The sequence below is a fragment of the Propithecus coquereli genome, unplaced genomic scaffold (genome assembly GCF_000956105.1).
Source record: "Propithecus coquereli isolate 6110/MARCELLA unplaced genomic scaffold, Pcoq_1.0 Scaffold25, whole genome shotgun sequence".
Classification (NCBI taxonomy): domain Eukaryota; kingdom Metazoa; phylum Chordata; class Mammalia; order Primates; family Indriidae; genus Propithecus; species Propithecus coquereli.
This window is the reverse complement of record NW_012148063.1, coordinates 10,547,170-10,572,764: the sequence shown is the minus strand read 5'-3', so window position 1 is coordinate 10,572,764 and position 25,595 is coordinate 10,547,170. Positions and strand designations below refer to the sequence as shown.

General features: G+C 39.4%; 1 protein-coding gene across 2 annotated transcripts in view; it reads right to left on the bottom strand.

Annotated features, from left to right (window-relative positions):
- PACRG (PARK2 co-regulated) overlaps positions 1–25,595 on the bottom strand; it is a 538,852-nt gene that overhangs the window by 153,783 nt on the left and 359,474 nt on the right. The window contains exon 5 of one of the 2 annotated variants that reach the window (XM_012646804.1): positions 25,561–25,580. The exons of the other annotated variant lie outside the window; for it this stretch is intronic. Within the exon in view, the coding sequence (XP_012502258.1) occupies positions 25,561–25,580 (20 nt within the window). The remainder of the gene's footprint in view (positions 1–25,560; positions 25,581–25,595) is intronic. 2 annotated transcript variants of the gene reach the window in all.

The window sequence follows — 25,595 nt, the reverse complement described above, 5'->3', positions numbered from 1 at the left end:
CAGGAGTTGGAACCAGAGATGGGGGGAGGGGAAGGAAGCCAGCCAGGGCCCAGAGGAGGTTGGAAATCGGTCCCTCCTACTGGGTGGATCAGCAGTTACACAACTTCCTCCCAGCGGTGCTTGGCAGTTTTCAATAGACGTCAGGGACACTTTTTTTTCCTGCCATAGATTTTTCACAAAACGCTCATTCACTTCTATGAGAACACTGTGCACGGATCACCAGTCCGTTGTGTAGCGGCCAGTTATGGTTTGGTGCCAAGTGCAAGTTTCCAGTGGCACTGGAATCTCTAATTACTATTGCACAGACAGATCACATCAATGTAAGAATAAAATATTTTCAGCGTTAGCAACTGCCTGGAGTTCTGTGTGCTGTATGGTCTTTAGTGTTCCATCTCAAACACAAATAACGTGCGAAGCTGCAGCGAGATAGAAAAGCGCTGGAGAGGAGACAGCTACTATGTCAAAAAAGGCTGTGTCACTGGAGCTTATTGTCCATGTTCTCAGTGTCATACTGTAGTTAAATACTGGGTATGCTACCATTTGAGTCTTAAGAGGCATGTGTGCATTTTGAGGTGCTATTGTCCTGTTCTTTCACAAAGCAATGTGCCCTAAAGAGAAGAGAGGTAGGCTAAGATGCAACTCTCTGCCTGGAAATGTTTTCTGGGTGAGATGCTAACCAGCCAACGATGGCCTGATTTGGCTTGCAGACATCATACCATGCTCCAGGATAATGTTCTTTAATGAAAGTTTGCATCGGATCTGTCCTTTTGTGTATCAAATTTAAATGAATTATACAATAAAGGAAAAATTAAAAAATATTCATAGGGTGCATTATATATGCCAGACATTTGTGCTAAGTACAGTGGAAGGACACAAAGATGACTGACATGAAAACTCTCTTCAAAAGGCTGTCAGTAATGGTCACAGACACTCAAAACACTCAGGCTCCCAATTTGCAGCATTAAAAAACCCCCAAAAAACCAGATCTGGTAAGAATAAAACTCTTTATATTATAATGGTCTATGACTTGGTACAAATTTCCAACATTCCTTCAGGTGGATGACAGTAGACATGTTTTTTCCCAAGAGTAAGATTTCTGCTTAATTCCATATTTTCAATGGCATCAACCAAGCAATGAGTATTAACCAGATCTCTCCCCGCAGGGTAGGAGACAGTGCTAGCCTTTCTGGGGACAGAAAGATGTATGAAATGCTTAAGAAGCAGGCAGGAAATGAGTCTTAAATGAAAGCGTGAATCCATTCCTTTTCTGGCTGTTAAAGCAAGGCTCTAGAGGGGGGGTGGGGCTATGGTTGAGCCTCAAAGGGTGCATAGGGCTTTATTCAGCAGAAAGCGGGGGCTGTTGCTGGACGGGTAATGGTTTGCTTGGCCGGGGGGTGTAAGGCATGGCCAGGGAGAGTGAACAGAGCAGTGTGGCAGAGGAGACATGCTGTGTGATAGGGAAGTCCAGGAGAACAAAATTCAAATCATGTTACAAATGGCCTTCACTGATATGCTAACTAAATACTTTTTATTTCCTTCTGAAGGACAATTAATAACTATTTTTTTCTTTTCTTTTTTTGTTTCAGCATATTATGAGGGTACAAATGTTTAGGTTACGTATATTACCCTTGCCCCCGCCACCGAATAAGAGCTTCAAGCGTGACCATCCCCCAGACGGTGCGCATCGCACTCATTATGTGTGTATTATTGATGATTTGGGGGAAGAAATGTGATAAAAGCTGGGTTTAAGGACACTTGTATATTCTGGACATGGGAGGGGGCTATGAAGGCAAGATTGGTTAGTAGAGTTTCAGAGAAAATGTTACAATGGGAATAGAAAGGATGGCCATATAATCCCTGGAATTTGGTGGGACATGCTCTATTTCTTACTAGATTGGAGACATTGGGATAGCAGCCTAACCTCTCTAAGTCTCAGTTCGCTCATCTGTGCATCTGGGATGGTGACCCTGCTTATACGATGAGATCGCCATGAGGTTAAAGAAGAAAAGGTGGAGTGAAAATAAATATACTACTATTGTCCTATAAAATGTCATATTTTCATTTTTCTATATTCAAGTAATAAATATACAAGTGTGTTTATATGATATGTTCAAGAATGCACCTATTTGTATGCTCACATTTCTTCCTTTTATTCAGATCTGAGACAGCCTTGTAATTCTATACATTGAACTGTGTTGATCATCTGTGCTGAGTTCAGTGTGTGATCACAGATGGATCAATCAAGCAAGGACACTACACCCACAGGCTCATGAAGGAAGGCAAGACCTTCCCAAGTAACTGTCATGGGAGTTGAGACTGGTAAGGTTCGTAAGGGCTATTCAGCTAACTGCAAAGATGTTCAGAAGAGAATTAACTGTATTCCATGGGCCGACAGGATGGAAAAGGGATGAACGATTTAGAAGCATGACAAAAAGAGAGTTAACTCCCATATGCTGTGGTTTGACCATGTGCAAGGTGGCACAATGTTGTCTACATTTACAGAGGAATGTTGTGAAAATGAATAGGATATTATCTTCAAAACAATTAGAGGCATTTGGACAAAAGCCACTATGAGAAAAATGCAAGTATATCATCTCTGAAAAGACACTTTAAAAACACGTTAGTTTGAAAGGCAAAATACAAGAACAGATTGGACTTAAAGATGTTATTAGATCCTTTGTAGAATGAGGTTGAACGTCCTATGTAAACAGAAACCATTCGGAATTACTGTTACGAAAAGCTAATAGACAGAGATGAATAGGATGTAGCCATTTGATTTACCTGTGACAGGAAGAGAAGGCCATCTAACAAACTGGAACAAAAACATAACATACAATTTCAGGATTTTTTTAGAGAAAAATAGTGAGTTTCCTTTCCTTCAGACAATATGTTACACATATGGCAAGTTCCTTAGCTTGATAAACATCTACAAGTAGATTGCTTTGAGACAGATGGCAGTTTCACGACTTTGCCTTATTAATTTCCATGCCATTAGACTGAATAATTCAGAATTCAGATGATCATCTCAAATTCCGTCTCTGAAAATCAACAGAAGGCATCAGGGTAAGTGACCAAGGGTAGGAATGAAAATATCCCAGTTGCCGTTAGTAACTGATTTTTGTCATGGTCAGGAAATGGTGGGACAGGCCAAGTCTTGGGATTCCAGAAATGGAGACAAGGCTATCGATGGCATCTCCTGGTTATTGCTGAGTGCAACACACAAAGATTTACAAAAGAGAGAAGAGAAGAAGGTGAACTGAAGAATGATGACTTGGCACATAAGGCTCTTTGGACTTCACAGAAATGTTTAAAAAGTCAGAAGAACTAAACACAAGGCAGAAGACAACAGGTAGGAGGAGAAGCAGTAAAATGTTACTGCTATTTGCATGAAATGGAAATTCAAAAAAATAATTTCAAGGTTCTCAGCACCAGAGATTTACTGCACATCAGAGAGGTAACACTCAGGGGTGAAGGCAGAGCGAGCTGCCCCCTCTCACCTTACCCGGCCGGTCTCGTCTCCTCTCCCATCTCCAGCAGGTGTCAGCGTCTCCCCTACACAACGCCCAAGGCCAGGCCAAGGCTTCTGCTAATGGAGGTAAGTGACCTCCTCTAGCAGAAAATGGAATTCAACTTCCATAGTAGAGACCAAAAACCCAAACCTCCATGCCACTGATTCCAGTCAGCTCCTTTCTACCTCTCGCACAAACACATTCAGGTTTTCCTTGGGAACATAAATTCGGAGGATGGATAAACAATTCAAGGCAGGGTCTCCTCCACCTCAGCACTCTGACATCATATGTTCTCTGTTGTGGGGCTGTCCTGTGCAATGTGGGACCTTTAGCAGCACCCCTGGCCTCTACGCTCCAGGCGCCAGTACGATCTTCCCACTCTCACTGGTAGCAATGAAAAATTTCTCCAGATGTTGTCCAGTGTCCCCTGGGAGAGAAAATCATCCCAGGTCATTGAGAGCCAGTGCTCTAGACAAGACAGGAAAAGGTCACCTAATAATTGCAAAGAGTTAGTGCCACTTCTGGACCTGGAAGCGTGTGACATGTCACATGTATAGTTGATGGAAGATGTAGACAGGAAAGCGTAGACTGCATGGCTCAGATTTATTCTACAAAAGCAACAACAAACGCTGATATAGTTCCTGACATAACAGGTCACAAATCCTTTCATATATAGTGTGTCATTTAATCCTCATTGTACTCTGAAAAATCCATAATCTCTAGCTTATGAATGAGAAAGCCAGGGCGTGGAGTGGTCAGATGATTTGTCTAAGACCTAAGATTTAACTAGAAAGAGATTGAGACCAGAATCAAACCAAGGCCCTCAGACTCCAGATTCTGGGCTCTTTTTGCAAATTGTCTCTCATGGGAGTGGAGGGTAGGACCCGTGGTCTCCCGGCCAGAAGCCAGTGGGATGTATCATTAACAGCGCTGAGCCATGAGGTAGCTCAGAGCTGAGCCATGAGGTAGCAGTTCCTTTCGCTTTCAGTGGGGATGAGGACAAGAGGTTGGGAGGGGATCCCGCATCTCTGTATGTGCTACAGCATTTCATTAAGAAAGATCTTTGCAGATCAGCTCCTGTGCTTGTTTCAGACTTTCCAGCTATACCTGACATTAGTGCCTGGAATGCACTAAAACAACAGGTACAGAGAAAAAAATACTTACATCCATACTTACTTTTAACATCATACTTTAAAACTTTAATTTTGCGTTTTTATTATACAAATGTTAGTACAGTCATATACATTATATATTACTATTATATATTATTATAGTAATATAATATGTATGTAAAACAATGTGTGTGTGTTGGTTTTCATGCACAGTTTTTTTAACTGATGGATTGCATGGTTAATCAAAAAATTTACAAACTACTTTTCCAAAGAAGATATGCAATTACTAAAAATATCCCCTCAGAAATATCAGTCCCCTGAGACTCAACAAGTCCCATGCTGACCTCTCAGTGTTTCCTCCCCATCTCCTCTCAGATCTCACTGCCGAGTTTCCACCCATGCAAGAGGCCCAGCCCCGACGTTGGAAGTGGTTCTCTCTCCTCCCCTGTGGCAGGCTGAGGTCACCCAGGCCTGTGGACTCCTCAGTAATACATCATGACCAAACAGGGCTATCCTTGGGATGGAAGCTCGGTTGCACATCATAAAAAGCATTATTGCAATTTAGCATCATAGATATAAACGCTCAGTAACTGTACGACTTTTATTTTACACATTTACAAACATCCTGAGAAGGGAACTAGAGGCCTTACCAGACTGTCACAGTGATGCATGACACAAGCAAGGCCTAGAACCCTGCACTAAGGCAATGGGCACACTTCTGGGGTCGTTGTTGCTGGGATCACAGGAATAATAACTTCGATTAGTGAGCCATTCCACACACACTGCTTCATTTAATCCTCAGCACAAGGCGTGAAATAAAATCCCTCTTATGCTTTGGAAACCATGAAGTACAGGTAGACACTGTTATTGAGTTAAGAAACCTCCTTTCTCTTCCTGTTTGCTAAGAATTTCCATCATGAATAGGTGTTGAGATTTCGAATCATATTAGATTTCCTGGAAAATCGCAAAGACAGCCGAGAGAGTTCTCTGTATCCCTCACTTAGTTTCCCCGAATATGAATATCTTACATTACATCTTATATTTGTCTATACTGAGCAATCAACGTTGAAGCACTACTACTAACTAAGCTCCAGACTTTATTTGGATTTGACCAGTTTTTCCACTAATGTCCTCTTTCTGTTTCCAGATCACCCAGGATACAGCACCGCAGGTATCATCATATCTCCCTGGAGGTTCTAGGCTGAAATCTTAGTCTTTAATTTTCATGATCTTCACAGTTTTAAGGAACACTGATCAGGTATTTCACAGAACTTCCTCAGTATGGGTTTGTCTGATGGTTTTTTCATCATGAAATTGTGGTTATTTGGTTATGGGAAAAATCCTACAAGGTGCAGAGCCCTTCTCAAAACATCGTGTCAGGGCTCTACGTACCAAGTGATGACACCCGTTCCAAGGACAGCCCTGCTGGATAGTGATATATTATTATTTTTTTAACACAACCATACGTTATTTAGGATTTTTGCAATTATGTTTATTCATTTTCTTTGTGCTATTTTCTTCCAGTTTTGCTCTCAAGAGTTAACCTGCCTTCTTTGATTCCTCTTTTCAGTTCTCTGAATAGTTTGTAGGAGAGAAAGGGTTAACCTTTGAAGATTTGGAAAACATTGACTACAAAATGAACTGGGTATATTGTTTCTTTTGGCGGGGGCGGGGGGCAGCCTTTGATTACTTATTCAGTTTCTTCAATATTTATTGGCTTATTCAGGACTTTTATTTTTTCTTGAGTAATTTTCGCAATTTACATTTTTCTAGTAAATTATTTCTTTCAACTAGATTTCAAATTCATTTTTAGTAATTTATTTGAGACAAATTGGCTGTTACACTCCCCTTTTTATTTGTATTAGTGTCTATCTGTGCCTTTTTCCTGCACCCAGTCTTTGTGAAAATGTGCCTATTTTATCAGCTATTTCAAAAGAGCAGGTTTTGAATATCAGTTTCCTTGGTATCCATGTCATTAATTTTTGCTCCTTTTTTTATGTCCTTCTGCCTGTTTTTGTTAAGTTTACTTTGTTCTTTTTCTGATTCTTAAATTGAATGGTTTGCATTTATTTTCAATCTAGAGCTTTAGCTTATGAACTACAAATTCTTTTAAAACATTATCTTTCTAGTTGTATTATAGCTAAGAATATCATTTGAATAGTATAGATTCTTCACATTTGTTGAGATTTTAATCTTCTTCGTGGTCAATTTTGTCAATGTTCTATAAGCATAGAAAAGAATGTCTCTGTCTGTTGGATGCAAGTTCTCATTTATTTGTCAAAACTCACCTGTTAATTTTGTTACTTAAAAATTATCCATGTCTTAAGTTTTTTTGTTTATTTATTAGTTTGTTAGAATAATAATCTCCCACTTTGTGCATTTCTCAAAATGTTTAAATAATTCTGTTAGCTTTTGCTTTATATATTTCAAATTATATTGTTGGGATAATATAAGACAGTGATTTTTATGTCATTTGGTGGATTTTGCTTCTTATTAGCATATGACACCCCTCCATTGCCTATTAAGGCTTCTATTGCTCTAATATTACTACTACACATGCTTTCTTTAGCTTAGTATTTGCCTAGTATATGTATTTTTCATCCTTTTTTTTTCAAATCTTTCAGCATGGTTTTATGCATGGAAAGTCCACAGCGATTAAATATTTTTATCTTTCAAATAATACAAAGTTTTAGCTAAGAATTGAAAACTTCTCTAACATGATGTCATTACTGTCCAGAGTTTAAGTTTGACTTAAAAAAATACTACAAAAAGCCAAAGTTAATAAATCTTATTGAGATATATATTAATTTTGGGACTTGCCATTATTTCTGGTATCTCAGTCTTAGCTTTGGATTTGTTCTTCTTGCAAATGTACTTACTTTGACAGTACTTTTACTTAGAGTTAGTAAAATTTTTTAATCTTTATATATGTCTGAAATTGTCTTTATTTTACCTTCACTCTTGAATGATATCTTAATTGTCTATAAAATTTTAAGTAGTTGGTTTTATTTTTTCTCAGCACTCTTGAGATGTCAATCCATTGTCTTGTATCTCTGCTGATAATTCCACCAACAATCCAATTGTTTCTTTGTGGTAGCCTGTCCTTTCTCTCTGTTTGACCTAAATATTTTCTTGTTGTCTTTAATGTTTTCCAGTTTTGTCACAATGTGGATAGGATAGGGTTTATATATTCAATCTTTCTCAACTGGGGGGTACATTTCCAATCTGAGGACTAGTTTATAACCCACTAATCTCTCCTTTAGTGATCTAGTTAAAAGTTTATCCACTCTATGCAACTTTCAGTTTTATAACCAAAATTTATAATTTGTTCTTCTTCATATTCACCTGCTCTTATTTCAGGATTTCTATCCTTTTCAAAAAAAGTAGTTTCTCAATCCCTCTCATACTGTTGTAGAAGTTTATTTTAATCCAGAACGAATATATGTTCCAAATTTGTATTTGTGGGCTGTCTTTTTTAGCATTTGATTTTTTCATGGGTTACAAAATTTTTATTTGCAAACTTATTTTAAGTGGAAAGGTCTTCCCCCCGCAACAATTTCTCAATCTTTCTCAGTCTTTGCCCTATTCTACCTAGTAGTTGTGTGGTTGCCTCCACTCAACTCCTAGAACCCTAAGTCTGGCACCAGATAGCAGCTGGCAGCAGGTTTTTACTTTTTAAAATTTATTTTTGGTGGAAGGCTCCACTGTAGCCTCTAACTCTGAGCAGGAAGCCTGGTCCTGGTACACTGTCCTACAGGGACCCTCTTATTCCTCGTTATACCCCCTCCCACCCCCAGAAGTAGGCTCTCAGCCACCACTGCCGGCTTTTTGAATGGGATCTCAGGAAGCCTGTGGCTTCAGGCTCTCACTGCCTAGTGTTTCTACTCTGCTTCTGGTCTAATGAGATAAGATGTTACTCTAGTCTTTGAGCCCAGATCTAACAAACTTGGATTCTCTGCCTTTATGGCTTATCAATCACTGCTCTGTGTTCGGCACACGGCAAGCATTTGTGTGCAGCTGGGGTAAGTGCACAGAGCCACCACAGTGAGTGATGATGCACCCTTGAGAGCAGTACTCATAGTCTGCCAGGGGACTGACTAGCCCAGGCTGGGTTGGTTGGGGAAAGCCCCAAGGGGTGGATGAGAATTGGGATGGTCCTGTCAGGATGGGCAGTATTTAGACAGGCAAAGAGGAAGGGGTGAGGTGTTGCAGACAGGAGCAACAAATAATCCGGACATGAAGGGGAGAAACAAGAAAACTAAGTTGAAGGACTACCTAGCAAATACAATCTAGTTAAAATAAAAGGTCTATAAAGAAAGTAGTAAAAGCCAAGTTTGGGCCAGATGATGGCTGCACCTGATTTCTGAGGGATTTAGACTAAAAGTAATGGAAAGGCACTGAACTTTTTTGCATATAGCAACAGAAAAAATAGCTATTATTTATTAAAAGCTTATATTTTTGGCAATCATTGTGCTAAGTGCTTTGCGTAAATTATCTCATCTGAGCCTCAAGCAACCTATACAAGAGATACTATTATTATACTCATTTGATAGGTAAAACATTAGAATTTAGAGGGATTAAATAATTTTCCTGAAATCCCATAGGCTGAATAACAGTCAGAAAGGTATCAGGTCCTAATCCCCAGAACCTGTAAACGTTACCTTATTAGGAAAAAGAAGGGTCTTCGCAGACGTGATTAAGTTAAGGATCCTGACATGAGGAGATGATTCTGGATTACCTGGGTGGGCCTTAAATCCAATCACCTGTCCTTGTCCGAGAGCAGCAGCAGGAGCTTTGATACACAGTGTGCAGAAGAGGCGGAGAAAATGTGAAGACAGAGGCAGAGATTGAGTGATGTGGCCACAAGCAAAGAAATGCTGGCCACACCGGACACCGGAAGAGGCAAGGAATGGATTCTCCCTGAGAGCCTTAGAAAGGAGCATGGCACCGCCAAAAGCTTGATTTTGCCCCAGTGAAGCTGATGTTGAACTTCTGGCCTTCAGAACTGTGAGAGAATACATTCTGTTGTTTTAAGCCACCAACATTTGCTACAGCAGCCATGGGAAACTAATACGGGCAGTGCAAGAAAAATTCAGGATATGACCAGTCATTGTGACTCTAGACTTATGGTCATACTCTAGAAAAAAAAACACAAAAAACACTGATTTTGGATGATTATTCTAGAAATGATGTGGGAAACTGAACAAATAAGACAAGCTAGAACGGGAAGATAATTTAGGAGACTATGACAATCACTCAAGTATAACCAGGCATTTGAATGTTTATGAATTATAATTAACATTTCAGCTAAATTTTTATTCAGTGGTGCAATTAGCACGTAGAGATAAAGAAGAAATGCTCTAGAGTTAATTCCAATCCTAGGAGATGCATTATCATACTGATAACTTAAATTGTCCATTTTCATCCATGGTTGTAAACAGAGCATTTTTTCATTTATTCTTCAGGAGCCCATATGTGACCCTTGTTCTGGTTCTTAAGTTATAAGAACTTCCGAATCCAAGCTGAGGCATTAAACAAGATAGTATTTAAATTGCTTTATAATTCAGGTAAGTACCATGCACAGTTTATAATGTGTAATTATAAAAATATCACTGTCAAACTGATGACAGGTTTATAATTTATTTTAAATTTGCAGTTTTGGGAACTTTGATATGCTAATGCCCATGGCTTCTCTGACGAGTGCTCTGTCCCCTTCTGTTCCGTCATTCTGGGCACATAGCCTCTGAGTCAGGCTTTGGGGCAGGTAGATCTGGGTTCTAAGGCTGGAAGAGGTGTTTTAACTGAGCCATAGTTTCCTCACCTATAAAATGGTAAAATGCCATGTACCTAACAGGGCTGCTTGTGAGGAGTAAGCGCGAGGACGTTCGTAAAGACCCTGCTCAGGGCCTGGTTCCGAGCCACACAGCACAGTCAGTGGGCTCTGGGGCCGGGCGCCTGGCTGTGGCTCCAGATTCTGTCATTTGCCAGCAGGGTGACCCTGAGCAGTTTCTCCTTCTGTAAAATTTGTTCCTGTCTCTTGGGGTAGTGAAGATTAAATGAGTCTACATGTATACAGCATCTGGCACTTTGTAAGCACTTCGTAAACAGTCACTATTATTGTTGTTATTATTTATAGCATGTCTGGGTGGAGCCCAAACACCTGACTTGGAGCACAGTTTTAGATCCCACGTCTAAAGGAGGACTGGCAGCTTTCTAGGGGCATGAGGCGAGAGAGGAGGAGGGAGCAAAGGGATCCGAGAGCTCTCTCTGGTTTAGGAATGATGGTTCTGTATTTGTTGCATGTGAGATCTTTGGGCTGCCCTTTGAATTGACGGGATTTTTCTGAGGATGTTGGTCGGTTCATTCAGTTCCATCTTGGCACAAGACCGAATCTTTATTGTACTTAAAATGCCGGAGGAATAAAATGACGCTGAGGACTGGCAAGCGAACAATGAAGCAGAACAGGGAGGTACAATGTTTGGAATATATTCAAAAAGGGAAAATATATTATGGTCAATGCACACATTGTAGGTCACGGATAATGATGAAATTTAAATTCATCTCCAAAGTCTGCGTGACATTGCGGAGTGGGGAGACTTGCGAATGATGCATAAGCAGGTCCCGTAAAACAGAGCTCATTAGACAACGGGGATGTCAGACATGCACTGTGACAGATAAGGCTTCTGCACACAAACCTCCTGTTTCACATTTCAAAAATATTTCTAGTTTCAAAGCTATCGCGAAATCTCTTTGCTTATTTTTATATCTCAAAATAGTTCCAGTAAGAAATGCATTTGGAAACATGGTGTAAATAGGCGTTCTGTTTAAACTATTCATCTTTTGAAACAGTGATGCATCCAAAGTCTTTATATATGAGGATTCTAATAGTTATATCCCAGAATCTTTCTATGGTGTTAACACATTTAGTATGCATTTTAAATGAAAATGAAGAAATGGCAGAAACATTTGAAATCTATTTAAGATGACTCTATTTAATTCATCGCATATGATCTTCTTTAAAAAGTATTTAGTTGAATAAATTATTCAAAACCAAGTGTATAGAGTGGCATAAAATGGATTTTGCATTAGTTCATTCAGTAATTGGCAAAAAATCAAAGTGTAGTACAACAGTTTCAGCTATAACTATGAATACATTTAAGAGATTATGCTATAGAGGAAATCTAAGGATTATAGTAAACAGCAAAGTATTTTTAAAAAATGAACCCTGAAACTAACAAAAGCTGTGCAACTCTTTATTGAAAAAAATTTGAAGACATGAATGAAATACAAAAAAATCTAAATTAATGGAGATATATAATTTGTTTATGAATGGGAAAATTTGATCTCTTAAACATGTCAATTTCCCATAAATTAATCCATAACTCAAAACAGTTCCAAAAAATAATCCCAAGTCTTTTTTTTCTTTTTTAACAGATCTTGACAAGCTGATACTCAAATTTAAATGGAAGCACAAATGTTTAAGAACAGATCAGATCATTTTGAACAAGATGGAGGGAGTAAATATCTGTAGTAGTTAAAACAAGAGAGGCAGGAAACCTGCATGCCTAAGGGGAAACTTCACATTGGAGAAAGGCCCACTCCTGTGTTAAGGATGAAGCATTTCATAACTGATTCTGGGACAATTACATCACTGCGACAGGGAATGGAGGTGCACCAAAACCCTCAAACCACAAAGGGAGGATTTGATGAATCTGATTATACTAAATTTATAATCTTATTTTTGTAAAAGCCCCAATAAATAGGAATAAAAATTAAACTGAAGTCTGGAAACACATGTAACCAAGGAGTAGTACTCATAATGAACATAATACCAACAAACTGATAAGAAATAAATAGTCCAAAGAAAAGATGAGCAAAGCATTTAAATAGGCAATTTTTAGAAGAGAAACTTGATTAATGTAAGAAAAGATGGTCAACTTCACTAGTCATTAGGAAAATTCAAATGAAAAGACACCATCTTACACCCATTTGTTTAGCAAGAATTAAAGTGTTTGGCATTTCCGGTGTCAGCCAGCATGTGTAGGGACGCGAGTCTCATATACTACACGTGGGCGTGTAGACTGGAGAGCTATTTGGCAGTATGCAGAAAAGTTAAAGATGCATTGCATATAACTTTCAGCCCAGCTTTTCCACTTTTATGTATATGCCTTAAAAATCTCTATCTCACAGGTACCAAGAGAAATGTGAAAGATTTCCTGAATCATTGTTTATAATAAAGAAAAATTAGAACATTTAAACTGACAAGAGAATGGATAAATTGGGGTTTATTTATGCAATATACACTCTTCAGCAATTAAAATGACTTAACTAGAATCACCTATAGCAATACAGATCTCAAAATAATACTGATGCATGAGAAAACACGTTGACGAATGACATGTGCTGTATTATTATACTGTTTCACATAAAATTTAAAAACATGAAAAAATGTATTTATGGTTTCAGATATATTTACTGAGAGTAAAAAAATGCACATGAATGATAAATAATGATTTCAGGGAACTCATTTCCTCTGAGGAGGGAGGAGGGGTGATATATTTAGAGGAGCGGTCTGCAGGTGGTGTCAATGTTAGCTGAAATGCTTTTTTCCTTAAGAATCTTGTGAAGCACATATGGGAAACTTAAGATTTGATAAAATTTATTGGTGGGTATACAGGGATTCATATGTTTGTGTCTAAATTTTTCTGGATGTTTGAAATATTTAAACGGACATATTAATTCATTATTATTATCAGTTATTTACACAATAGGAAAAAGAACGCCATTCTGCAATTCCAGAAATTGAAGTTTTTTTCCCTTCATTTTAGATTTTCTGAAATTAAAAAGCAACTTACATTCAAGATGTACATTCATAGAGTATTTTTTCCCCTTAAAAGCCATTACAGAATCGATGCCGTGTCCTACAATGTTTGGTGCTTTGGACGTTAGTTTTGGTTGTTATCCTTCATGTAAACATAAAAGTCCTTTGGTTTATGGGATGGATTTATGAATCAGGCAAGCTTGTTAGGGTAGGTAGGAAAGTGAGACGTGAACAGAGGAACTAACCACAGGTCGTGTAAACAAACGGGGTACTGAGTAAGAGAACACTGCAAGATGAGGGCAGCCATAAGTGCCACAGAAAGTTAGTGCAAGAAAAGCAAGACATGAACAGAGAAAACACAAAAGAAGGCAACATAAACAAATGGGATGCTGAGTAAGAGAACATTCTATAATAATAACAAAGGTAAGGGTGACCATGACTATCACACAGGCGACATTATACATTACAAGCCCTCCCTCCCTCCCCGCCGTCCAAGGGCTTTGGACACCACACCACCTGGGGCTAACCATATAAGGTGGAAAACTCCTCCGCCTGACAGCAGGAAGGAGACAACATCCCCACTGGGCAAGAAAAAAAAGGAGAAGAGACAAGGTCGGGAAGGAGGAGAGGCCAGACAAGAGAAAAAGGGATGACCCAGAGACCCAGAGCTACCGTCCGCTGGGACGTGTGCCCACTCCTGTCCCTTTTGGAGTGTTACTATTGCTTGCTAATCTTTTTAACACCCCTCCCTCCGTGTCTGTGGGTGTACTTGCCTAATAAACTCCTTTCAGTTTGCTTTGCTGCTTTGGTGTTTGGTTTCAATTCTTTGTCTCTGAGCTCCAAGAACTGAGGACGATCACTCACCAGTAACAAGCTGGCTACTTAAGCTACCAGTTCCTCTTCCCAAAGCAATGGAGGGAATCTCCAAAGCAGGCTGGCTTCATGGTGTGCAGCATGTGAAGCTGCTCAGTGGCCCTGCGCTTAGCAGCGTTGTAAGCTTGGTTCCGTGCCCTGCTGTCTTGAAACTCTTAATCATTTTGTCTTTGAATTTGTGTCCTGGACTCGAAGTCGTGGGACTGGAGCACACGCATGCGCAGAGCAGACAGGCAGAAGGCGTGTCCTCTTGCTCCTCCTAGCTGCACCTTCTCTCTGAGTGTTCCTGATGCCCCATGAGGACAGAATTCTGGTGAACCCACAGTGAGCAGGGTCAAAGCATGCGTGCTACGTCTATGACCGAGTAAGCAGGAGCACTTATAGTCCTGAGAGGCCGTACTTTCTGAAGGAACCAGAACTTGCTTTGAATGCAGAAAGAAGGCAGGGGCACTCTAAGAGACAGGAATGACCCATGAACCCCGTCATATCCTTCTTACTCCAATGCCTTCCCCGTATGAGCCAGGAAGGGAAGATGAAAATGGTGACACGGAACAAAAGGGACAGATAGGGGATTCCATAGTTGCTTTCCCTTTCAGTTCTTCCTTCTCACCAGTAAGCTCAAAGTAGAATGTTGGTAGAATGTGAATGTATCAAGAAGTGAAATAAAAACAGTTGAATTAGTTTTGTGCAGCATTTCCACGGTTCTTGCTAAAACTAAGTGCATATGCATATACAACCTATGAAATTCAAGTCGGTTCAGTAATTTCACATATGAGTTAGTTGGTCTTATGTTTGCATTTGAAATTGGAATTACACCATGTAAAGATGGATGGTAAAATTCATGCTAATAATTTAAAAGTTTAATTTTTCTTTTCTTAGAATGCAATTAAATGGCAAGTAAAAAATACCATGACAAAAAGGAAAAAGCTTTATATTTTATTTAGTAGCACTTTTTTCCTGCTTTTGGAACAAGAGGTCCCACATTTCCATTTTGCACGAGGCCCCACAAATTATGTAGCCAGCCTTGCTTGATAGGCGAGATCTACAGCATCTCTCTGCCAGTGGCAGAGACTCGATGGACAAGCAGAGAAGGGACTGTGTCTCCTATCGGCAGAGTGAAGCGGGAAAAGGAAGCAGGATAGCAGGCTTGTCTCCAGGGCTATTCCAGTAACACAGGCCCCACAAACGATCTACTTCTGTTTTAGGAACAAACAAACATGAATCAAACTGTTTTTGTTTGAGACTTACACACCAAAAGTCAGTTAATTCTTCTCATCCTCCATGGTGAACATAAGTGCACATTTTTCTTGTTGCAGAGACTCGTAGCTATTGATTGAAATTCATTTCCTCTTGTTCTTGAGTGTTTGATGGACGTTTCCCAGACTCCCATGTGGTGAGTGTGGTCCTGTGATGGAGTTCTAGCCGATGGACGAAAGTTTAAGTGGTAGGTGCCCCTTTCGGACCTGGCCTATTGAAACCTCCCTCCCAACCTCTGCTGCGTGACTGGGATATCTTGAGGCCACATGTGGAATATGACGGCATAGGCCCCTACGACTGCATGGGTCAGCATCCTCTTGTCCCCATCCTATCTGAATCTGACTGGCATTGGCTTATTAACCTGAAAAACATATCAACTTACTGATTCTTAAGCCACTGAATTTTGCTGGTATACTCTGTTACTTTGGCTTGGTCTAGCTTAACTTAACTGATATGTTCACAGTGAACGTTCACAATGAACGTCATATGGACAAAAGCAGCCAAGAAAAATTACCCAGAAATGACTCTCCCTAATCCCCATTACCTTTCTTCTTCACTAATCCTAGGGAACAACTTTTAAAATTACATTTTTCTAGTGCACATGCAATTGGTATTATTTGAAGCTCCACTTGGAAGTGAAAGAAAGCTTTTGCTTCCACTCCCAGGAATCCATGTTCATATTAAATACAATTAAGAATTATTTAGGCATTTTTCTTATGGACTTAATACATGGCATTGAGAGTCCAGAAGTAATGCACGAGTTGAGTATAGCTCCTGCCAAGCAGCTGCCAGAGCGGTGTCAGAAGCCTTGGGTTCTCCTCCTGGCTCTGTTGCCACTTGCTTGTAACCATCGTGGTCTGTGTCTCTGCTCTCTAAGCAGGACTGCCCTCAGCGTCCCAAGGGTATGACAAGGCTGTTTTAACTGCAGGGGACATACAAACTGCTTAAAGATTCTTAGAGGAAAAGTAAAATAGAAAGAATAATATTCTAGTTGTCTTATTTTAAATAGAAGTTGGGTATCAAAAGGGAAACTTGTTCTCATTTACTTTATAAATAATGATTCCTGGTATTCAGATTCTTCTTTTCTTCCTTGCAAGAGATCATTTTATTGTGCTAGGACTAGGCAGTTTGTTCTATTGCTTAAATAGGCAATTGATTAAATTTATTGATGAGCATATTCAAAGGAATGCTATTAAAATAGTCAGAATAATATTCTAGTTGTCTTATTTAAAAGGGAAACTTGTTCTCATTTACTTTATAAATAATGATTCCTGGTATTCAGATTCTTCTTTTCTTCCTTGCAAGAGATTATTTTATTGTGCTAGGACTAGACAGTTTGTTCTATTGCTTAAATAGGCAATTGATTAAATTTATTGATGAGCATATTCAAAGGAATGCTATTAAAATAGTCATTTTTTAGAGGGAACTAATCACATTCTTCTGAGATGGCATGACATGCAATAAAAGCTGCACATGAATGGCTAGACAGGACTCTAAATGTGAGCCTTGTGTCTATGTTTTGGTTGAAGATAAAACCAATGCCACATATTAAATTAATAGATTATAATATTCAAAAAGTGCTTATTGGGTAAAGTATTGTGGTAGGGGTTACGCAAGGGAATGGGAGAATTTGCAAAAACTAAGTGAGAAGTTTACATTACCCTTGTGTAGAATTTGCCTAATAACCCGCTCACACGTCTGAGCCCCTTTGGTCCCCACAACACTTTCATGAGGTGGGAGGGTCAGGATGACTCCATTTCATAGCTGAGGGCGTTTAACGTTCAACAGCCACTGTGTTAGTTTCCTTGGGCTGCCATTAAAAAGTACCACAAACTTTCTGATTTAAAACAACAGAAATTTATTGTCTCATAGTCTAAAACCAAGGTGTCAGCAGGGCCACACTCTCTCTGAAAGCTTTAAGAGAAGAATCTGTTTTATGTCTCTCTCCAAATTCTGGTAGTTGCCAGCAATCTGTGGCATTTCTTGTCTGGAAGACACATCACTCCAGTCTCTGCCCCCGTCTTCACGTGGCATTCTTACTTGTGTGTGTCTGTATTGACATCATCTTCCTTCCGCGTGTGTCTGCTTGTGTCTTCTCTTCTTACAAGGACACCAGTGACATTGCATTAAGGGCCCACTGTACTCCAGTATGGCCTCGTCTTAACAAATTATATCTGCACAACCCTATTTCCAAAGAAGGTCACATTCTGAGGTTCTGGTAATGACGTGGATTTTGGCGGGACTCTATTCAATTCACCTGCAATGTTTCGGGCTCAGTGAAGTTTCCCTAACTGTTCACGGTCCAATCAGACACAATTCCAGGCACACGACCCGCTGAGAGCAAAGGCGTGGTGAGGGGAAAGTGCTCCCCGAGTCTGCTGCGGCAGGGCTTGCGGCAAGAGGACTGGGACGTAGGTGTCAGGGCAGGGGCCAGCAGCGGGAGACGATGCCAGAAAGGCATGCTGTGAGCTGAGTGGGAAAAACTTTGGAAACCGCTTAGTAAAGTTTTGACCTTATGGTGTGGAGAGTGTGCGCGTTGGGGGGCGGTTATTGAAGGGCTCTGTTGAGAAGTAGTGCAAGCGGTGGGTTAAGATGCTTTGGGAGACAGGAGCTCTTCCAGGTAGTCGATGTTAAAGGTGATGAGCATTCGAAACAGAGGATCGGAGAAGAAAGTGAGAAAGAAAGGAAAGAATAATGACGCAGGAAAGGCAAAATGGGCAAAAAACTAGTTACTGACTTAATCTGAAGGTCAAAGAAAGAAGAAAAATAGAGCGAAAGAGCCAAATGTTGGGTCGAAAGACTCCCGAGAACTCGCCCAAGAATGGAGAATTCTCTTGACAGACAAGGAAGCTGGGCGTGATGTCCACTTCTACGAACTTGTTCAGCGTCACGCAGTTGCTCAGTGCGACCACGCTTCATCCCAGTGGGACAGACACAAGAAACAAGCAGCTTTGTGGTTATAAGGCTGCGTATGCAGCTTCCTTTCTTCATTGTTCCCAGTTCCTTGCCTGGGACATTGCTTCTTTGTCTTTGGCACGTCTCCTTTTACTTTTTTGTCCGATTATGTTCCCAGGAGCTGTAAGAGGCACACGATGTACACTTTTCTTGAGAAGACAATGCCTATTCCAGATTGGTGTTAGTCCTTCCATCTTTCTCTTTGTTCCTTCATTTTCTGGAATGATCTACCTCTTCTAGACTTGTTTTTTTTTTTTTCCCCAAACATGCCCTTATAATTTGTCAAGCGCTATTTTAAGCATTCCGTAAATATAAACCCATTTAATCCTCGTAAGCAAACCTACTGTTACCCTGTTTTGTAGATGAGGAAACTGAGGCACGGTGAAGTCGAAGAACCTTGACCAAGGACACACGGTCAGTAAGAGGTGGAGTCAGGGCTCCTAACCACTGCCATCTGCCACGCTGCCTCATGATCTGTGGGAAGACGGGGTCTGCTGGCCAGGGCAGCATTTGCTTATCCCTAAGACCCGGGTGGCCACTGGGCACAGAGCACTTTGTAGCCTCCAATCATAAGAAAACAAGGAACAGTCACAATTTTGAAATGCAGGCACTGTTTAGAGTGGATAACACATACAGAATAGGATTATTTGTGAGGAAATGTGCAACCGGTGTGTTTGTGCCCTGGTGGTGAGCTCAGGCAGCAGTCCCAGTCCCTCATCTCTCACCTGGCCATTTTTTGCCCAGTGTCAGATACTGTACACGCCATCCATGGCTGAAGTCACAACAAATCTAGTAAATATGATAGTTCCCTATGATAAGACTAAATCTGCCTTCAAAATTATTAACATTATAATCTCAAAGTAGTGGTTCTCAAATTTGAGAACCAAAAATCACTTGGAGAATTTAAGTGTAAATTCCAGACCCTTCACCCACTTCCCCCCAGATTCTCACTCAAGAAATGAGGTGGGGCATAGGAAGCTCCATTTGTAGACAGCACAGTGAGTCTGACTCAATTCGTCCAAGGACACACTTTAAGAAACACCATTAGAGCATAAGCCACCACAACCGACTATGGCTTTTAGGTGTTTTCCTCGATATTTTGAATTATTTTTAGAATATTTAGAATTCTCTTATATTTAACATTTAACCCACACCATCTAGGTTTCTACCAAAAAGCAAGATGCATGAGATACCTATCAAATTTTTATCACTGTTTTTTAAATAATAAACTCTTTAGAACATACTTAAAGGGGGATTACATCTGGAAACTTCATGATATGGACATAAAAAATAGCTTTCTGTGAAAGAAGGTATCCAAAATCATTATTTAGTTGGAAATTTTCCCATTAGTTATCAATTTTGGGCAAGTCGCTCTGTGCATAATATGTACACAGTTTTGGCTAAATGATAACCTGAGATCTTGTCCGTGATTATGGTACTGGCGTGTATCATGTGAATCTTCCACAATTCATGTAAACAATCTGTCAGGGTTTTAAAGCTTCAGAGGCTGAATATCACTGCACTAACCATTTTATGTTCCATTTCAGCAGTAAATTAAGTTATATAACTTGCATGAATATAGCTCAATTTTTTAAAAAGCTCAGCCTACAGACAAGAGAAATGACAAAGGCTTCCTAAATTCATTTTCTACATGATGGACATCCATAATGGAGCCCATCAGTTTCCATCAGAATACCAGATCTTAAACTGCCAGGCTGCGGTGGCTGCCCTGGCTGGAGGTATTTGTATTTCTTTTCCTAACATACTTAGTGCCTTTAAGTAATCAAGTTTTCTCTTGCTCAGCTACTCCTGACTAGAACTAAATTATAATTCTTTAGGAAGATGTTTAAACTCATTGTCCATTTACAACCGAGGGCAATTTCTCAGCCCTGATTCTTGTTCCAAAGAAAGCCTAGATTAATATCCTGACAATTCAGCTCTTGCTCCACTTCCTCAATTTCATCCAATTTTAAGTGAGTATAGAGAATCATCTTCTCCAGATAATCTCACCAATTTTGGTATTTTAAAACAATTACACTTTAAATTTAAAAATCTTCTGGAAATTGGAAATTTCAAAGCTCTTTGAAAAATAATAAACCACAGAACAAAGAAGTATTTTAAAAAATACATAGCACGTATTCTAAACTTTATGTTATGAGATGGATTATAAAAGCAAGCAAGACATATTAAAATACATTTTCCTGCCAAAACAAAAGATACACTATTTCAACAATTTCTGTTAATTTAAAACTAATCAGCAGGCTTTCATCAGACCATAGTATGCTCTTTGAAATACATCTGTGCTTAGAAGTTACAGGCACATGGTGTCCAAGTGATGTGGCAGAACCCAAATGACAAGATTGTCATGATAAGTCACTTCTGCAAACTCTGAAGATATATATATATATATATATATATATATACACATAAAGGATATATACACTTTTCTATGTGTGGTCAAGCCTTTTGCTACTTAAATGTCATGACTGACTTAATTCCACAGCCAAGGGAAATAAAACTAGTAGAAATTAATCTAAACAAAGACATACACAGGTATAAGGTGATCTGAAGATTCTTACTAAACAACAAAAAATCTCGAGGACCACTTTGTGCAGGTGGTCCCCTGGGCAAGCAGTAGACAAAACCAGTAAGTCCCCCCTTTACAGGGCTTAAAGTCTCAGAAGAACGAAGTTATGACTCATCCTTTCTCCACAGAAATATTAACTGACAAAAATCCCAATTAAAAGCACAGGTTATTTTTTATAAGTGGCATAAAAAGGCTCAAGTAGTAGTAGGCTGGGGCAATCTGTTCTTTAAACTTCACAGCATCATAATTGAAAAATATTTGTCTGAAATATGATGTCTTCGAGAAAAGTTGCTATTTTGCCTTCTGCACCCTCCAGGAGAAAGAGGCCAGTCAGAGCTCTGGAAACTACGTCACTTTTGCTGAATGTTAGAAATGGCATTTGCCATTTCATTTACTCTGTTGGTATTAGTTTACATAGTCTAGTTTAAAAATTGAAGGTACTATGATGGTTGAAGTCTGAAAATTCCTCAATGCTGTACTTTCATAATTGAGCTGTGTAGTAAGTTCCCAGCCACTCGGAGATTAAGAGTCAGGGAGTGGGTGTGGGGAGGGGCTACAGAGCACAATGACCTGTGTCCACCCTGCCTCGAATGGCACCTGAGCCAGTGTCCGGGACGTGGCAAGCAGCAGAGCCAGGGTGCAGTGACAGACTCCCCTTGTCTGGCATTGATGCCTGGCCAGCAGCTCAGGGCTGAGAAAAACAGGAAACACTGTGAACACGACAGGCCTTGTTGACTTGCCACTGCTCTCATTTTGTCCTCCTCTCTGTCTCGGTCTGTGCCATTTTGCTTTGATAATTATTCTGGGTTTTTATTTTAACAAAATCTAAATATATCCACTCTTAATAGGAATGGCTTATATGAAGTTATTTTATTTTCGCCCCTGCAGGGCCCTTTCAGATTCTTTTGCCACCACTGTACATGCCGTATTTTAATTTAATTGAGTATGTGTAGAAGGAGGGTGAAGCTTCGACACTGGGTGTCAGAAAGACAAGGAGAATTATTGTGACCTGTCTAAACGGCATTTGCTCTGTTCCGTTTGTAAAAGCCCTTGTAAATACTGAAGGCAATCTTGGTTTCAATGCTGTGTAAAAATAAGTTGTCACAGAAATTGGTTCTGTAAAATGAACAGAAGTGGAAGGACTCATCTAGAGGCATTAAATGTATTCAGCAGGTGCTCCATGGTGGTTCTGGTGTCCTATCCCAAGGTCAGCCATTCCAGCAAAGGCTGTTAGGCCTGATTTAGGGGTTAATGAGACCATATTTTGCACATGCTACTTTAGCAAAACGGAATGCCATTGGATTTTGGTATCTTGTAAATGAAAATACCATTTAGCATATTTTGTGTGAAATAAGAATCTCTCATCCTGCCAATCCTCGGTCCCCCAAAGATCCTCTTTACAGTTAGGTGCCTGATAATCCAATCTTTTTCCTATGCTGTTACTAAAGACAGACATAAATGTTTTTGTGTGTATATATATACATACACATGTATCATAAAAACAGAAGTTTTGTTTTGTTCTGCAAGTTTCATTTTGTACGTGTGTGTATACATGTGTGCATGTTTTATGTTATAATAAACTTTGGTCCTTTATATATAAAATGATACATACAAGAAATATTTTATAAAAATGCTGTACAGTGTTCCATTTTTCTACAAATGAACACCTAGACTATTAGACATTTTTACCATTTCAACATCTGTGTTGTTATACATTGTAGGCTATTTTCCAAGAAGTAGAGTTTGGAGATTGACTGGAATGCACACTTAATATTAAAATAAAGTGTTAAATTATCTTTTAAAAACATTGTGCTTATCTGCTTCTCATTAACCATTAACAAGAACGCCTGTTTCCTCAGAATTTCATAAAAACTGAAGGTTATATCTTATAGTGGTTTTAAATACTTTAAATATTAAAGAGGTGAATCGTGTCTTCATTGTTTTTGATTATTCACGTTTCTTCTTTTCTGAGTTTCTGTTTCTGTTGGGTAGTTTATCTTTTTCTCATTGCTATTTAGGAACTTTTTATATGTCTGGGGCATTAGGCCTTTACTGTTGTATGTGTTAAAATTATTTCGTCCCAATTTTCCATTTGTTGTGCAGCTCTATGTTGGGTTTTTCACTGTACATGAATTTTTAGTTTATATCATCAGACCTGCTTATTTTTTCCTTACACCTCCTAGATTTTGTTTTGTGGTTAAAGACAGCTTCCTCACTCTGACTTATTTAACAAATTATCTTATATTTTCTTCCAATACTTTTATAGATTTAATATTTTTACACTTAAATCTTTAAACAACTTGAAAAGTATTTAGGGAGTGCTAGGAAATATACATCCTGACTTTATTTTCTTCCAAATAGAGAATCAATTAATTCAATTCCATTTATCGAATAGTCTAGTCTTTCCTTATTGATTTAAAATACCACTTTTGTTGGATTTTTTAGATCCCCCCACACACTTGGATTTGGAGAGAGGGAGATCCATGGCGTTGCTGTTCAGTGGATATAAAGTTACAGTTACACAAGCTGAGTAAGTTCCAGAGATCTGCTGTCCAACATAGTGCCTACAGTTAACAGCAAGTTACTGTATACTTAAAATTTTGTTAAGAGAGTAGATCTCATGTTAAGTGTTCTTGCCACACTCATGCACACTAAAGGAAACTTTTGGAGATGATGGATATGTTTATTACTTAAATGTGATAACGTGAGTGTATATCTATCTCCAAGCCCACCAAATCGTATATATTAATTATGTGTGGTTTTTTGTATACCAATTTGTCTTAGTCTGTTTGTGTTGCTATAAAGGAATACCTGAGGCTGGGTGATTTATAAAGAAAAGTTTACTTGGCCTCGCATTCTGCCGGCTATCCAAGAAGCACGGCACCAGCATCTGCGACTGGTGAGGGCTCCAGGCTGCTTCCACTCATGGGGAAGGTGCGGGGGCTGTAGTGTAGAGATCACACAGTGAGAGAGGAAGTTAGAGAGAGAGTGGGGAGGTGCCAGGTGCTTTTTAACAACCAGCTCTCACGGGAACTAAAGAGTGAGAACTCACTCATTCCCTTGAGAAAAGCACCAAGCCATTCATGACGGACTTGCCCTCACGACCCAAGCCCTGTTCGTTAGGTCCTAACTCCAACTTTAGGGATCACATTTCAACATGAGATTTGGAGGTGTCAAACAAACCAAACTATAACACAATTATACCTCAGCAAAGCTGGCCAAAATGGAAAATAAAATAAAAATGTGTGTGTGTTTAGAGTAGGGTCAAGATGGAGAAATGTGAGAAATCAGAAATATGCCATTAAGTCAAAGGAGAACTTGTGAATTTGTCTATTTTTTTCTCTTAAGGTATTATGTAAACATGCTGAATGTCTTTACACTTGAAACTGTTCTATTCTCAGGGGAAATAGAGACCAGTGTGAATGCCTGTGGCAGGTATCCACCCGTATGAGAAGCACCATCAGTGGAAATGACCAGTAAGAAAGCACCCACTTCCCCTCTGAAAACTCTTCTACTTTTACAGATTAGAAAAAAAAAAATCATGAAAGAGGATGAAATAGATGCTCTATAAATCTAAAATAAACACACAGGAAAATGAGTTCCTAAGGGAAATGAGTTCCTGAAGGGTCCATTTTATGACTGAATAGTGACGTGAAATTCACGTACTAGGTGCATTAAGAGCAGAGAGGCCACAACAGTCCTGGATCAGTGGGAAGTGGCAGGTACAAGAGAGACCACAAACCCATCAGCTGAGCCGAATGGGAGTGAGTCCAACACTCTGTGCATGGCAGGAGTCCTGAAATAGACCGATAGCCATCAAAGAGAAGTGATACAGACTAATTCGTAAGTAAAAGGATTTGCAGTATTTGGCAAAGGCGTGAGAGTACTTTATGGCACTAAAATATAAGGTTATTGCAATATGACGGCTTTACCCACGGAATGGAAAAGAAAGATAAAAATAACGTGTGTATAATGCTTTGTAGTTTACACAGTGCTTTATCAAATTTGATTTTCACAACAAAATAATTATTCCTTTTATTTCTTAATGAATACACTCAAATTTGATGAGCTTAAATGTATGATCCAATACCCACATTTCAAGCATTCATTCACTACAGAAATATCTACTGGATTAGGTGTGGGTACATATAGCCATTTCTTACATTTGTAGTGATGGTGTTTTTATTTTATGACTTTGACATAGAAAACAGAAGACTATACCTAACAACTCTTGACTTTAGAACAGTTTCCATTTTATTTTTTAAGCAACACTTTCGTTCTTGAAGACTAATAGTCAGATGCTTCCTGGCGTTTGGCTGAAGGGTCTAGTGAGGGACGTCAGGGTTCCCTTGACACAGGAATGAGCTGGGCACGGAGGCTCTGAATAGCTCATTCGTCCACACCATGAGGGATCTCCGAGTGCCTTCTTTCCCAGAACCCATCCACGGATGCCAGGGAGACTGAGTCTTTGGAACCCTTCA